Consider the following 17777-nt stretch of genomic DNA (forward strand, 5'->3'; position numbering starts at 1 on the left):
AAGTTCTTAAATTCAATTTCATTATAGAAAGATGGGACGTAATAAATAAAATGAAGTGTGTACTTATGTGTCAAAATTATTATTCCTTTATAAAATTTTATTACTGTTGTGTGTGAATGTTTTGCCTGCATGTATGCCTGTGTACCACATGCATGCAGTGCCTTCAGAGGCCAGAAGAGGGCGTATCCCCTGGAACTGGAGTTACAGATGGTTGTGAGCCTCCAAGTGGAGAATCAAACCTGGGTCCTCTGGATGAGCAGCCGGTGCTCATAATTGCTGTGTCATCTCTTCAGGCCTGAGAATTTCTGTCCGTTTAAACAAAGCTGAAAATTACTAAATGTCACACTAAACACCCAACACACTGTTTTTGTTAGCTGATAGAACTTAGATTTTAATATTTATAGATTTAAAAATCTAAGCTGCGCGTGATGGTGCACACCTTTAATCCCAGCACTTGGGAGGCAGAGGCAGGCGGATCGCTGTGAGTTCGAGGCCAGCCTCATCTACAAAGTGAGTCCAGGACAGCCAAGGCTCTACAGAGAAGCCCAAAACAAAAACAAAAATCTAATGAGATTTCTAAGTTCTAATATTTCACATGTAAAATTTTTGGCTAATAGCTTTTATTTATGATCTTGTGACAATTACTGAATAATTTAAATTAAGAAATTATAAGGTTAAAAAAAAGAGCTAAGTATGGCGGTGCACACTAGCAGTCTGCTGGCAGAGACTACACAGCGGCCTCAAGAATTCAAGGCCAGGCTGGGCAGCATGAGACCCTGTCTCAAAACAACAATCAAGGGGCTGGAGAGATGGCTCAGTGGTTAAGAACGCCACCTGCTCTTCCAGAGATCCTAAGTTCAATTCCCAGCAACCACATGGTGCCTCAAAACCCATCTATAATGTGATCTGATGCCCTCTTCTGCAGATAAAGCACTCATACACAATAAATAAATCTTACAACAACAACAATCAAAAGTACAACGTGAGGAAGAGGAAAAGAGATCACAGGTTAATATTTTTAATACATACAAGAGAACTTTACAATCCGCTCTCACAAAACTTAACCCTAAATAAAGCTACAAACTTTTCACAACTTCCGGGCGCTGTTAATGCCTGTAATCCCAACATCAGAAGACAGAGACAGGAAGACTGTAAATTCAAGGCCAGGTTAGGCCACACAGAAAAACCCTGTCCCAAAATAAAAGAAAACTACACCCAACTGGCAAATAGACAACATGTGCAGGAACCAATTCCTGCTCCGGAGACTGGCAGTGGTTTCTTTCCTACAACTCTGGAAACTACAAGCAGACTCAATTTTCTACCTCCCAATGAGTCATGAGTAAGTGAGAGAAGTGTCCTTAAAATGTTAAAGGTGTATTACATTTTTTTTCTTAAACCTGTCCTAGAAACATTTCTAACACTTGCATTTATACACCCGAACACACTTTTGCAGATATGAGTAGAAGTGGACAAAGAGAAGGGATAAGGTAAACCCACAAAAATGACCTAAAACTGTAGCGTTCATAAAATAAAAGTCTGCTTCCAAATCCCTAAACCAGTCAGTTCTGAAAATACAACTCTCCCCAAAACCTACATAGTATATACAAGATTTGTATTAAAGTTCATTTACTTACGGAAAAAATCCTTTTTCACCAAGTTTTTTGCACAGAGTACTGTAAAAAAACAAAAACAATACATCGACAATTAAATTAAAATGGTAAGACTGCATTGTTTCATTTAAACACTGAAAACAGTAGTGGGCGACTAAACCTTGACTACGATGCAGTATGAAATACAGTCATAAACTTTTAATAGTGTCTAGCCAACAAAAGAAGCTGAAAAACCTTCAGCTTCACATCAATCAATGACTGTAACCTTAGCAACAATCACCAGTAACAGTAGTGAAACAAGATTATAAATCTGACCATTTTCATCGTGACTCAATTCTTATTTTCTATCAACATCTATTCTTAGAGGGGAAATTCTTCATCAAGGACTAGAGAGATGGCTCAGCAGTTAAAAACATTTGCATTTTCAGAGGACCACAGTTCAGTTCCCAGCTCCCAAGTCAGACTGCTCATAACTACCTGCAACTCTAGTTCCAGGGGATCCAATGCCGTAAGTGTGCAAACACATATGTGCTCTCTCTTACACACACACACACACACACACACACACACACACACACACACACACACACACACGAATTAAAAATAAAAGATCTATTTCTGCTTTTGGGTTTTTTGAGGGAGGGAGGATTGAGACAGGGTGTCTCTGTGCAGTCCTGGCTGTCATAGAACTCACTCTGTAGACTAGACTAGACTCAAAGATCCTCCTGCCTCTGCCTCCTAGTGCTGGAATTAAAGATGTGCACCACCACTGCCCAGCTAAAAGATTTTTCTGAAGAAACCCAGTCGTAATGGGGAAAATGGCTCTAAAAAGATACCTAAATTCAGGCTGGCATATTTATTCAAGGATTAAATACTTTTCTACAGAAGAGGATCAGAAGTAAAAGTTTCCTGACATAATGCGTTATTTAAAAACTAACATTATGTGCTCCTATCTAAATGCCACAGAAACCTTACAGGAGAGATCTGCCTTCTCCTAAGTCATCAACAGCTCAGTCACAAGATGAGTCTCCCATTAGCTGGTAAGACAGTTCAATGAGTAAAGTGCTTGCTACTAGCCTCAAAACCTCAGTTTGAGTCACAAGACCAACATGGTAGAAGGAAAGGACCAATTCCTGAAAGCTGTCTCCTTTGACCTCCATATCTATACACACACACACACACACACACACACACACACACACACACACCAGTAAATAAATATAATTTTTTAAAAATTAAATTAAAAGCTAGATTATCTCAATCTGAGTACCTTGTAAAATGTGAATAAAGGCACAACCTTCTGAATCTACCAAAAATCCCCAAATTGAACACTTTAAAAATGCACTGATTTTTATTTTATTTGTATATGTGTTTCCATGTGGCTGGTATCCATGATGTCCAGAAGAGGGCATCAGAACTCCTAGAAATGGAGTAATAAATCCATGCAAGCCGTTATGTGGGTGCTGGAAACTGAACCCAGATTGCCAGTGCTCTTAACCACTGATCCATCTATCCAGCCTTCATAAATGTCTTTTATTCAAACTTAATAAAGGAAGATATAAATTTTCATATATTAAAATTAAATATATAAAATATAAATGTTTTTATATACTAAGTTTTAAAGGATTACTACAATTATTAAAGTTTGGCATATAAAATTCATTTAATATACATTTTTGTTTGCTTGTTTGTTTTTTTGAGACAGGGTTTCTCTGTGATAACAGCTCTGGCTGTCCTGGACTCTCTTGGTAGACCAGGCTGGCCTCAAACTCTCAGTGATCTGCCTGCCTCTGCCTCCTGAGTGCTTGGATTAAAGGTGTGTGCCACCATGCCTGGCCATTTAATATAAATTTAAGAAGCCTAACTAATCTGTTCTGAATAAATTAAATAAATGCCATCAGTATAGGAATAAAGACAATCACAAGACCCTAAGTCCCTTAGACCACATCTTAGGAGAAAGTTTTATTTGTGGGTTTCTGAGACAAGGTTTCACTATGTAATTTCAGATTGCCTGTAGCTTGCTATGTAGACCAGGCCATATAACTTTTCATAATGAAGTTTCATATGGGATTCATATGAACTCAAAGAGACCAAAGGTATATGCTACCACATCTCGAAGTTTTGTTTATAAAAACAAAAATTCAGTCATAAAAACTAAGTCCATAACTGAAAGTACTAAATCATAAAATGGATTTAGAAAAAGTTCCCAAGCTTTTATCAGTACAGAAATCAAGCCATTAAGATCAACACACATTTAACACATGCACATCTCAAATTACAACCTTTAATAGTAATAAAGCAATGATTTTAAACTGCCATTCATGTTATGGTTCACATATGAAATGACCTGTACATGACTTGAGAGTAACTGGCAGTCTGAGAACTCCTCTAACTCCCTGACACAGACTTATGCATCCATCCTTCCACTACTCTCTGGTCCAAGACTCCTTTCCCATCTGACTTTGGACCTCACTTCCAGCATATACTCATGGACCTAGAGCCGTCACAGACATCCTGGACTGTGTCTCTTCTGACTCTTACCCAAGCTTCCCTCCAGGCATCTGCCCTTTCATAATGAAACTCGAAGTAACCAACTATGTTCTCTGAGTCCACTCCTTTACTACCCACAATGCCTCAGCCCACTCCAATTTAGCTTCTTCCCTCTTCACAGTTCCTAAATTACTTTTCTAAAGCCTAGAGACCTGATTGATCAAGTCCAGCCAGTGGATACTTCTCTTTCCTTGTTGCATTTGATCCCTGAGGGGACATGCCACTACTGACTACTTGCTCTTCTGGAAATTCTCTCTTCTTTTGGTTCTACTTAACAGCATATTCTCAAGTGGCATAAAACTCATTCTAAGACTTCTTCGCCAGATCTTATGTTCCATCTATGAAAGCTGAGTTTAAGATTTTGCCCTAGGTCCTCTTCTTTCACTGTATAACTAGGGGTTAGTACAGTAAGATAAGAGTCTCAAAGCTGGGTACTATGGCACACACCTTTATTCGCCGGACTTTGAGGCAGAGACAGGCAGACAGATCTGCACTTTGGATCTCACTGCCAACATATACTCATGGACCTTGAGGGTCATCCTGGACTGTGTCTCTTCTGACTACTGAACTTTCCCTCCAGTGAAGTCAAAGCAAGCCAGGACAGCCAGGACTAACAGAGAAAACCTTTCTTTTAAAAACAAAACACAAAAAACAAAAAAAACCTTCCAGTCCCAGGCGGGGTTACTGTGCAGACATGGGCAAGTACAAAAACCACACCACACATACAACCAGTCCCGCAAATGGCACAGAAATGGCACCAAGAAACCCCAGTCACAACAATATGAATCTCTTAAGGAAGCTGACTCCAAGCTCCTGAGGAACATGTGCTTTGCCAAAAAGCACAAGAAAGGCCTGAAGAAAATGCAGGCAAACAACGCAAAGGCAATGAGTGTGCGTGCAGAGGCCATTAAAGCCCTTGTGAAGCCTAAGGCTGTTAAGCCCAAGATGCTAAAGGACCCCAGCCACAAGCTCAGCCGGCTCGCTTTCATTGCTCATCCCAAGCTTGGGAAGAAGATTCGAAGCTACATGAACAAGGGTAGTAGGCTGTACCAACCACAGGCCAAGGTTCAAACCAAGGCGAAAGCCGCAGCTAAGGCCCAGGCTGCAGCCCCAGCTCAAGCTCCAAAGGCACCCAGGCCCCAGGCCCCTGTGAAGGCCCCATACAAATGGCTTCTGCCTATGTGAAGACAGATGGACTGGTGTGACACACCCACCTACACACTATTTACAGATGACCAGTGTCCTATGCTGTTTTTACAAATAAACCTGAGGCAAGGTTAAAAAAAAAAGCTCACCAGGCATGGTGGCTCACGCCTTTAATCCCAGCACTCAGGGAGACAGAGGCAGGCATATCACTGTGAGTTCGAGGCCAGCCTGGTCTACAAAGTGAGCTCAGGACAGCCAAGGCTACATAGAGAAACCCTGTCTCAAAAAAACCAAACCAAACAAACAAAAATCACTCACTGGGCTTAATCCCAGCACTCAGGAGGCAGAGGCAAGTAGATCTCTGTGAGTCCAGGACAGCCAGGGCTATTACACAGAGAAACCCTGTCTCAAAAAACCAAAGAAGATTACCAATCTATCATCTGAAAATAGTAATTTTATTCACTTGCAAAATAACTTTCATACCTCTAGTCTTCACTGTTCTGCTCATTTCTTGGAAATGCACTTCAGAAATTAGAACCACAGCTCTGTTTTGTTTTCCCATCCTCAGTATCAATTATGGGAGATTTATGCCATAAATGTTCAAGTAAAATAGCAGGAGAGTGAGCTTGTAAAGTAAGTAGTGCCACAGCATTCTCCTATCCACCTAGCTGTATCTCAACCCCTTTAACATTTAGTAAGCTTCTTACTGGAATAATATATGCAGAAAGGCCCAGAAATGCTTATTGACTAAAATTTCACTAATTTTTATTAACATATTACACTAGCTTCAGATATTAAGCAATTATGTGCTAATGTTGATAAGTGACAACTAGTAATGTAGCATTTTAAACTACACTATAAAGTCCATGAAGGACAATGTCTCAAATGAGCTAGAGATGCATAGATTAATCTGCTATACTACTCTGATCATATTAATATTTGTCTCAATTCCTCCAAGTATTATTCTTAAATCTGTATTTGTAGTTGTTCTAATCTACCTACCTCTTCTGTAGATAAATGGCTTGAAATGATGATATAATCAAATTAAATTAAGGAAACTTGTATAGTAGCTAATTTCCACTCTCAATTTTATTGATTTAGAACTACCAGTCAGTGAGGCGCACCAGTGTTATATGTTTGTGAAATGGCTTCCAGAGAGGACTCATGAAGGAGGAAGACCAACAGTGAACATGGGTGGCACCCATCTATGCTTCTGGCACCACTAGGATATGAATTGCTCTATTCTACCAGGCCCTGTCTACACTGTTGGATTGACATCTCAGAGACCAAGAGCCAAAATAAATACTTCCTTCTAAAGTTGTCCCTGTCTTGTATTTTATGACAGCAATGAGAAAAGTTACTAACAGAATCAGTATGCTGGTGATATCTCTTTATTTCATATGGATACATGTAAAACTCCCTTGAAATACTCACTGAGAATAGAACAAACTGATCTTTATTCTTTTGAGACAGCATCACTATCTAGTCCTGGCTGGCCTCCAACTCATTATATAGACCAGACTCACAGTCCTATATGGCCTCAAATTCACAGAATCCACCTGCCTCTGCCTCCCAAGTAATAACATGTGTACATAAGACCTAGTTTCATTCTTTCACTTGACAGTTCCTAAGTACTCCCTTTATGCCAAGTACTATGATAGGATTTGCAGACACAAAGATACAGCCTCTACCCTCAGAGCTCATAAGGTAGATATGACTCAATTATGCAATAAAGACCCCTTTTTGAGGAGGAATTAGAATCCTTGTATACAGTCCTCCTGCCCTCAAAATCAAGGTCTCAGGGCTGGAGAGCCGGCTCAGTGACTGAGAGCACCCATCTGACCTCGCAGAGTACTCAGGGTTCAGTTCCGAGCATCGTCTGTATGGTGCCTCATAACCACTTGCAATTCCAGTTCCAGGAGGTGTGATGCTCTTTTCTGAGCTTTGTGAGCTTCTGCACATACAAGGTATAGATACGTGCGTGTATGCACATGTGCATGTGCATGTGCATACACACACAGACAGACAGACACACACACACACACACACACACACACACACGGGTCTTAATTACTGTTCTATTGCTGTGAAGAAACACAATGACCAAGACAACTCTTATAAAAAGAAGCATTAGGTGCTTGCTTACAGTTTCAGGAGGTTAGTCTGTTATCATGATGGGAAGCAGACAGGCATGGCAGAAGTGGGGAGATTTAGATCCTGATCCACAGGCAGCAGATAGAAAGACACTGGGACTGGTATGGGCTTTTGTAACTTGAAAGTCCAGCTACCAGTGACAGACTTTCTCCAACAAGGACACATTTGCTAATACTTTCCAAACCATACATCAACTGGATATATTAACTGGGGACCAAACATTCAAACATATGGGCCTATGGGGGCCATTTTCATTCAAAACAAAAACAAACAAAAAAAACACCAACCATACATACATACATTTAGGCACATACACACATATATATAATAAAATAAAAATTTTAGTGCTGGGACTATAGGAATAAGCCACTATGTTGGCTAAAATGTCTTGTTATTTGTACAAAAAATTTTTTTTTAATTTTTTTTCCTTAAAAAACCCCTTTTATGGGGCTGGAGAGACGGGTCAATGGTTAAGAGCGCCACCTGCTCTTCCAGAGGTCCTGGGTTCAATTCCCAGCAGCCAGCCACATGGCGGCTCACAGCCTTCTGTGACGAGCTCTGCTGTTCTCTTCCAGTGTGCAGGTGTGCATGCAGGCAGAGCACTGTATATGTAATAAATAAATCTTTTTTAAAAAACCCTTTTATATTATATTTAAAGTAGTAACTGAAAGGGCTGCTTATCACACCTTGGGTTAAGTCAATAATTTCCTTTTGTGATTAGAAATGAGTAGGCTACATGCAGCAAGCATCTGTAACAGTGGCAGTGCAACGCCCAGCTGTAGTAACAGAATGCCCTGCTGCTCTGACTAAGTTGTACTCATAATGAATGGTTGTCTATGCTTAATTTCAATAAAGCTCCCAACTGGTCATTATATCCTTGCCAGAATTCCCCTTCCTCCTCCAAATTGCAGTTGCATTCCAATTACAATGCTCACTGGAATGAAACTGCTTGAAAGGAATGGAGGAAAAACAGTCAGTCTGTCTACTTTTCTTTGCTCCCCCAACAAAAAAACAAACAAACTTTTACAAACTGTTTCTATAACTCATTTATGGAGGCTATTTTAACCAATATACTTTTCCTCATGTTCTTTGAGGGCTGTAAATGTGTGCACACAGGTGCGTGCAGAGCCGCAGAGGAGGGCCCTGGATCCCCTGGAGATGGGGTTACAGGAGGTTTTGAGCCTCCCAGCTTGGATGCTGGGAACCACACTGGAGTCCTCCACAAGAATGGCAAGAACTCTTCACCACTGAATCATCTCTCCAGCCCCTTGACTATTTATTTTATTTTTTTTTAAAGATTTATTTATTTATTATTACATATACAGTGCTCTGCTTGCATATACACCCGCAGGCCAGAGGAGGATATAAGATCACATTATAGATGGTTGTGAGCCACCATGTGGTTGCTGGGAATTGAACTCATGACCTCTGGAAGAGCAGTCAGTGCTCTTAACCTCTGAGCCATCTCTCCAGCCCCGACTATTTATTTTAAACCAGTGTTTCTACGAATTATTTTCTCCAAATTGAGAATTAAAATACACTGCTTTCCTCCCATCAATTCCTTTGTATTCTGTTTGCAGGCCAAACAAACACTATTCTATCTTTTGCTATTTGTGCTGGACAGTTTTATGTCAATTTGACACAAGCTAGAATTATCAGAAAGGAAGGAACCTCAGTTTAAAAAATTCTTCCAGAAGATAGGGCTATAGGTAAGGCTGTAGGGCAATTTCTTAATTAGTGATTGGTGCCATTCCTGGGCTAGTGGTCCTGGGTTCTATAAGAAGGCAGGCTCAACAAGCCATGGGGAGTAAGCCAGTAAGCAGTATTTCTCTATGGCTTTGGCATCAACTCCTGCTTCCAGGTTCCTGTCTACTTGAGTTCCTGTCCTGACTTCTGATGATGACCCACAATGTGGCAACTTAAGCCAAATAAATCCTTTCCTCCCCCCGCCTCCAGTAGCTTGGGTCATGATGTTTCATTACAGCAATAGTAATCCTAACCAAGACACTATTCAAAACTCAACTACCACTTCCTCTGCTAGGTGTCTTTCTTCAAACAGACCTGCTCCTAACTGATGACTATCCCAGAGGATGGAAGAATAAACACAGACATAGGCTGGAGAGGATAGCTCAGTGGCTAAGAACACTAGCTGTTCTTCCAGAGGACCTGGATTTAGTTTGTAGCACTAAGAAGGCAGCTAACAACCATTTTGTAATTCTAGCTCCAAAAGATCAGACACTTTTGTCTGGTCTCCTTGGGCACCAGGCACACACTTGGTATACACATACATAGAATAAAAATAAATAAATCTAAAAAAAATTATTATACCTAAACTACATTGCACAATAATTTATTCTTCCACAGAATATCAAATGAGATGCATTATTACTGCAGGGTTCAAGTATGTATTTGTAATCAAGTCTAAAACATTATGTATAGACAGGTCTGCATCATTTCCATGCCATTCCCAAATGTCCTTTACCTTGTATTTCCAGCAACACTTTAAAGAATGTGGTTTTGTACCATGCAAGAGTTAAACAAGGTCCGAACACCTGCATTTGAGCCTGATGCTACCGTTTACTGGTGTGTAATCCTGAACACTATTTAATGACGCTATGCCCCAAAGATACTTCATTTGAAAATGAGACTTCTATAAGTTACCTCATACTGTTGTTTTAAAGACTAAACAAACTAAAGTACATGAAATATTCAGAAAAGTACCTAATATACGATATAGCAAGTGCTCAGTATATATTAGCTATTTTTATTCTTTCTCTTCTAAAATTTCTAGTTGAGATATGTTTACTAACGAGAAAGAAGTCTTCTCGTAATCTAACAAGATGTTTATCTTAGCGCTAGCCGAGGTGGCTTAAACATCAAACACTAATTTTTGGGCTGGAGAGATGGCTCAGCAGTTAGGAGCACTATCTGCTCCTCCAGAGGTCCTGAGTTCAATTCCCAGGATCATACAGTGGCTCAGAACCATCTATAGTGTGATCTGATGCCCTCTTCTGTCATGCAGGTGCTCATGCAAATGGAGCACTCACAGACACAAAATAATTCTTTTTTTAAAAACCACTATTTCTCAAAATTCTGGAAAATGTAAAGTCCAAGATCAAGTGCCAGCACACTGAGCACCTGCTGTGACCCTTCTTCCTGGACGGTAGGCAGGCATGTTCTTGCTATATCCCTGTAAAGCAAACGGGGGACCTTCTCTTGCATCTATTACTAATCCTATTCATGAATGTTCTGCCTTCATTGACCTAATTCCTTCCAAAGGCTCCATCTATAGACAGCATCCATCCCTTAGCAATTAAGCTTTGACATATGAACTGGCATGGGGGAAGGATACTCTGTGGCACAGCTTACACACTCACCAAGTTTTCCAGTAAATGCTGACAAGTAAATCCCCGTCTGTATGTCTAGCTTCACTTCTCAACCAAACGCGAAGCCAATTTCAACTGGCGAACACACACTCCTTACTTAGACATTTCACCGGCCCTACAGATTTTATTTATTCAAGATGGAATTCAGTTTCCCTAGTGAGCTCCCTTTTTCCTTATGGCCCCTCCAGTTCTATAAACTTCGTGACATGTTTTCAAAACACCCAGAAAGCAAATGTCTAACCTTCTATTTAAAGAAGGTGACAAATGATATTGCTTATCACTTATCTGTTTCCATTTTCAATGTTCACATGTGTATAATATATCTAGCATATTTGATAATGTGTAAAAATTTCCCCAGAGTATACTGAACCCTACAAGTACGCGCGTTCCATTTTCTTTTCTTCTTCTTCTTCTTCTTCTTCTTCTTCTTCTTCTTCTTCTTCTTCTTCTTCTTCTTCTTCTTCTTCTTCTTCTTCTTCTTCTTCTTCCTCCTCCTCTTCCTCTTCTTCCTCTTCCTCTTCTTCTTTTGAGACAGGGTTTCTCTGTGTAGCCTTGGCTGTCCTGGACTCGCTCTGTAGACCAGGATGGCCTCGAACTCACAGGGATCCACCTGCCTTTGCCTCCCCAGTGCTGGGATTAAAGGCGTGCGCCACCACGCCCGGCAAGTTATATTTTCTTATACACACAAAAGAAAAACAAGATTTGTCAGCAAGCATGGCAAACTGAATTCAATCCCAGAAGCCACATGGTAGACGGGGTGGAGGGAGAGAACTGACTTGGTAAGTTGTCCTCTAACTAATACATATGAGAAGTGCCACACATGCACCGACACACAGACACCAAACAACCAACCTCACAAATAAATGTGATAAAAGGGAAATAAAATAAGTATAACTCGTCCTATTCTTGTCACCTCATAAATAAGATGAAGACCTTTCTACCTTGGCTTTATCCCTGATAATCCTACCACCTCAAATGTGATTATTCCAAGTAACCCTAAAAACTATATCCACTCTATTAAACTTCAATTCCATGTTAAGAACTTTTCTGGCTGGCTGGCTGTTTCATGTATGTGTGCAACTCTGTCTGCCCCTCCCTCCCTCTACCCTCAAATTCTAAATCCAATTTTCAACCTTTAATCAAAGGGCATTGTGACTACCTTACTCCTACAAAGATGTGCTCTAGGGAACAGCATGGGTGGCCCATGACTGTCATAGGCAAGCCAATAGTATGCATCTATTTTAAAAATGTACATCTCTTCTAAGAAAGCTCTCTTCTATTTTACTATTGTATTTTTGATCATGTGTCTGTGTGTGGGTTTGTGGATGTGGATGCAGATGCTGAGAGCCAAGGAGAGCTGGAGCCGCAGGTGGTTGTGAAAAGCCTGAGGTGGATAATGGGAACCAACTCAGATCCTCTGCAAAAGCATATCATTCTCTTTAAATACTGGCTGACTCTATTCTTTCTCACTTTGATTTTGATTTTTCCTTTCCTGTGAACCCCTAAGAACACTTTGACTTTACCTGTTTCCAAGGTCTTTCTCACAGTGGTATATCAGTAGTTCATGTGACATTTTTATCTTACCTTCTGTCTCACAAAGCTGTTTTTGTTGTTTTTTTTAATGTGGCTTATTCATATATCGCCTACAGGTTGTTACATAATTTAAAATATAATATGCACTCAAATATTTATCAAATCAACAAAAATACTAAGAAAATCACTGACAAAGCATTAGGATTAAGAAACTAGTAACTAAATAATGAAACTCACCCCTTGATTCCTAAGCTAATAACATTTTTTGTTCAAATCAAGATGGCCCCAAAATTACCTGTATTTGTTTAGCCATCTCTGTTAGCCCTACTACCTACTGGAGTCCTTTACACAGTAACAGCCCTCACCAAGCCTTTCTCTAATGCACAGCAGAAAGAGATACTGATGCATAAGTCTCTAGCTACATTAGTCTTGGTTCTACAACAATGTAAATAGAATAAACTTTCTGACTGTCAAAACTGTAGTTCTTCAGTATCTCATAATCTCCTAATAAAGCAAATCACCAAACAGGCTCCATTATAAATGCAAGCCACTAGAAAACACGGTATAGAAAACTACAAGTGTAAAAAGAATTACAAAGGCCAGAAGACCTACTGAGACAAGGAAAGATTCTTGCCATGCAAACCTGACCTCTCTCTAGCATCTACATCCTTGAATCCAAATGCTACTAACCCAGGCCACCTAACTGCTGACCACAGTGTAAATATGGACTGGGTAGCATAATCCTAACTCAGACATACCATAAAACTAGGAGCCACTAAATGTCCTAATTTCATACCAGATATATACTACAAACCACCTCCACCAACCAGACCTGAACTTACCCACAATAAATGCAGGTATCCCCAGACAAGACCACTCAAAGTTTTGGCTTATCCAATAGGATTCTTGGCTGTAAAGGACTACCCCGTCTCTCCATGCCTGAGCTTAGACTCTGTCCTGGATCAGGTTCTCTGCTTGACAACCGAGCCTTTTCACTTAGTGCACTATCTTTGATCTCTAACAACTTTTACATTTTAAAAGTTTTGAAGGCTCCCGAAACATCATATAATTAAGTTAACCCTGACAAAGGCAGTCCTGATTTTGCCAGGTTCCTTGCACCTAATAGTGGTGATTCTGCTGAGTCATCTGTCCTGCTTTCACAACTTTTTAGTTTTGTTTTTGTTTTTCTTTCTGGTTCAGGACCATCTAAGTACCTCTGGGTAGACATGGAAAACAAATTTAGTCTCTTCTTTGTTTAACCCAAATCAGATGGATGTTATTCTGTGTATGTTCTGTCACCAGCCACCTAAGGCCTGTCTCTGGGACATGGTATGGGCAAATACAAAGGACACGAATACCAGACTACAGGATCATCCCAACTGCTTAGGTACTGTAATCACAATTTGTCTATAAAATGACAAATGAAACACAGTCAAACAAATCCTGTGTGTGTGTGTGTGTGTGTGTGTGTGTGTGTGTGTGTGTGTCTAATACTACAGTATAATCATAGCAAGGACAGTTTATAATTTCAGAGGTACTTTGGAGAAACTTGCAATTCCAACGAAGGCCTTATATCCCTCCCCACTGCCCACCCCCGCCCAGTGTCTTAGAAGCAAAGAAGGTAAAGCCCACAAAGCAAAACTCTGCCTTCTTACTGACTTACGAGACATCTAAAGCTTCAAGTGAGTCATGTTTCTGAATGACTCCCTAGCAAAGTTAACAAGTCAACTCTCTGTCCTGACTTCCTGCCTTCAAAGTTCATCCTTTATTCCATCGTCTGGAATCCTAACATTCTAACTCTTCATGTAAACACCTGACATTTCTTACCATAATAGAGTTTTCTTGTATCTCCCCGCCTAAGTTACAGTCCTATCTACTCCTCTGTTGTGGAGCAAAGCTAATACAAGACAAGACTACCTCACAGTTACAATTAAAGGCCTAAGTCATTTTGGTTTGGTTGGCTGGTTTTTGAGACAGGTCTTGTGTAGCCTAGGCTGGCCTGAAACTCACTATGCAGATAAGGATGACACTGGACTTCTAATCATCCTGCTTCCATCTCCCAAATGTTGGTGTTACATGTATGTGTCACCATCCCATGTGGTGCTGGGAATACTACAAGCACTCTACCAAACTGAGCTACATCACTGCTGCCCATCATTACTGTCTGTAAACCCTGGCCCCAAGAGACAGCAGTCATGTTTTCTGAGGTTAGATTACTTTTAGACATTTATATGCCCAGGCCAAACAAAACATCACAAACTTATAAACTACCAGTTTCTCTTAAAATGGTTCCCAAGAACAAGGCTGGAGCCGGGCATGGTAATACACGCTTGGAATTCCTGCATTTGAGAGGCAGAGGTAGGATGATGAAGTGTTCAAGACCAGGCTTGGCTACATAAGTTTGAAGACAGTCTGGACTATATGAGATCTTGTTTCAAAAAACAACTACAAAAACCTTCACCAGAGTAGGAACCTAATATGCAGATCAGTTATCATTAATGAAAAGGAAGTTGTTGTTTTAAGCTAAAGAAAAGAGGCATGCTCACTTAGAGCAATGCCAGATTTTCTTATCAAAATTAATTGGACAAAGTCCAAATTGCAGGGACAATCATTCATAAACACAAAATTTTAAATTTTTTCAGGTAGTATTTTTAGGAAGTAAACCTAAGGGCCACTTCAGTCCCCTTTAATAGATCAACACCAGAAATAACCATATTGGTAAGTAAAACGGCAATGAACTTGCAAATATGTTATTCAGATGAAATACAACAAAATATTGTCTAAATAGCATACAATAATAAAATCTCAAAAACCCTCATGTCACATGAAATTAAACAACTTAAATACTCACTATCTTCATCTCTGATTGGTAAAGGCAATAATTATACAAGAGAAAATACTGACTACACACACACCAAAAAAAAAAAGAAAAGAAAAGAAAAAAGAAAAAAGAAAGAAAATCAGTACTAGAAGTCTGTCTTTAAAATTGAGTGAGTGGGGTCCCGCTCAAACTAAGGCACCAGCCAAGGACAATACAGGAGGTAAACTTTAAACCCCTTACCAGATCTAGCCAATGGTCAGAATATTCTCCACAGTTGAGTGGAGAGTGTGATACGACTTTCTCACATACTCTGGTGCCTCACATTTGACCATGTCCCCTGGAGGGGGAGACCTGGTGGCACTCAGAGGAAGGACAGCAAGTAGCCAAGAAGAGACTTGATACCCTATGAGAATATACAGGGGGACGTAATCCCCCTCAGGAACAGTCATAGGGGAGGGGAATAATGGGAAAATGGGGGGGGGGAGGAATGGGAGGATACAAGGGATGGGATAAACATTGAGATGTAACAAGAATAAATTAATAAAAAAAAAAAAAAAGAAGAAGAAAAAAAAAGAAACCACAGTCACCCTGTTGTCTAAGCCACACAAAGATTCAATAAAGAAAGAATTACAGACCAAAAAAAAAAAAAAAATTGAGTGAGTGAGATGTAAAGTGAACAAATTAAAAAAAAAAAAAAAATAGGAGCCAGGCATGGTAGCACACACCTTTAATCCCAGCATTTGGGAGGCAGAGGCAGGCAGATCGCTGTGAGTTCCAGGCCAGCCTGGACTACAAAGTGAGTCCAGGATACCCAAGGATACACAGAGAAACCCTGTCAAGAAAAACCAAAAAATAAAATAATAAAAAAATTTTAAAACTGGGTGAGCTCTTGTTGCCAGATTAGAAACACGGGAATGGTACCCTGCTGAGCAGCATTTTGGTAGCACTTTTGTATGTTGTGCTCTTATTAGTCAAAATGAATTTAATCTTCTGTTAAGGGCCAGTTATTCATGGATAGAGACTTCTATTTCTATTCCCACTGTGCACTAGTAAAATAAGTATAGCATTTCCAACATACCTATTAGCCTTCCAGTCTCACAACTTTTGCCAATTTTAATTAGCTCAACAGAAAAGGATATGTGAGTGCCTCTGCTAGCTTTTACAGGGTTGTGTCTTGTTTTGTAATATCTTGTCAAATTGAATGCTCTACAGAAGGTACATTCTCAGTGACCCCAGAAAGGTAGAATCAAAACCAAATTACATCCAGTGAACACCTCTGCTTCCTGTGCTTACTGAACACAGATCAGATCAGAATGCAGATCACCCTGAAGATTCTATCAACATGGACAATGTATGGAAGTTGGCCCCAATTAAGAGTTCAAACTGATCCCCAGACTCTGATCCTACAGACTACTCCATCCCTTTTTGACAACTCTGGCTAAATACTGTTGTTGAACAGTTTATTTTTAAAATGACAATGCTGGGCTGGAGAGACAGCTCAGCAGTTAAGAGTACTGACTACTCTTCCAGAGGTCCTGAGTTCAATTCCTGGCAATGACATGGTAGCTCCCAGTCATCTATAATATGATATGATGCCTCTTCTGGCGTGCAAGTGTAAATGCAGATAGAACACTCAAATACATAAATAAATAAATCTTAAAAAAGAAAAAAGATTTTAAAAATCTTTTAATCCCAGCACTTGGGAGGCAGAAGCAGGTAGATCTCTGAGTTCAAAGCCAACCTGGTCTACAGAGCGTGTTCCAGGACAGCCAGGGCAACACAGTGAAGCCTTGTTTAAAAAGAAAGAAAAAAAAGAAAGGAAGGAAGGAAGGGCTGGAAAGATGGCTCAGTGGTTAAAAGCACTGACTGCTCTTCCAAAGGACCCAGGTTCAATTTCCATCACCCGCATGGCAACCCACAACTGTCTGTAACTCCAAGATCTGACACCCTCACATAGATATACATGCAGACAAAACACCAATGCACATAAAATAAAAATAAATTCTTTTTTTAAATAAATAAATAAATAATAAAAGGCATTATTCACAAAGGCCCTACCCTTACCACTGAAGTAAACAGCTCGCTGCACCTATGAAATCCTATCAAAAAACTTCTTTCACCAAGAAGTTTAACAGAATTTCTAATATCTTCAATACAGAAACTATCATTCATATTATCCTTGAAGTTTCAGAAAATTCTGTTTTTTCTAACCTCAAGTTTTACTAGTAGCATTAATAGACATGCAATCACTCCTCAGTTGATTTTCTCAGTCTTCTGTCCAAAGGGTACATTAACTTTCCTCAAAGAAAGGGAACACACCTAAACAGCCATATCAAGTCCTCCCACCAATAGCTACAACAGTCAAATTTCAAGGTGTTGGTGCACAGGTTTAGGTGAACATACTGCCAGTCCTAACCAATGGATATCTATGTCCAACAACAGTCTCCAGAAGCAGAGAAACATACAACTTGCCCCAGAACTCCAGATCAAGCCAATGACAGCTCCTGCACAGGATATTACTGGGAAAACAAAAACAAAAACAAAAACAAAAACAAAAACAAAAAAAACTAACTTGTT

At 39.9% G+C, this 17777-nt stretch overlaps 1 protein-coding gene and 1 pseudogene across 1 annotated transcript in view; one reads left to right on the top strand and one right to left on the bottom strand.

The window, feature by feature from the left end:
* The window catches only part of Smurf2 (SMAD specific E3 ubiquitin protein ligase 2), a 100143-nt gene that overhangs the window by 57323 nt on the left and 25043 nt on the right, over positions 1–17777 (bottom strand). Inside the window, exon 2 of the mRNA XM_051158918.1 lies at positions 1635–1673. Coding sequence (XP_051014875.1) covers positions 1635–1673 — 39 coding nt within the window. The remainder of the gene's footprint in view (positions 1–1634; positions 1674–17777) is intronic.
* On the top strand, positions 4855–5431 carry LOC127200559 (60S ribosomal protein L29-like; annotated as a pseudogene).

The sequence above is a fragment of the Acomys russatus genome, chromosome 16 (assembly GCF_903995435.1).
Source record: "Acomys russatus chromosome 16, mAcoRus1.1, whole genome shotgun sequence".
NCBI lineage: Eukaryota > Metazoa > Chordata > Mammalia > Rodentia > Muridae > Acomys > Acomys russatus.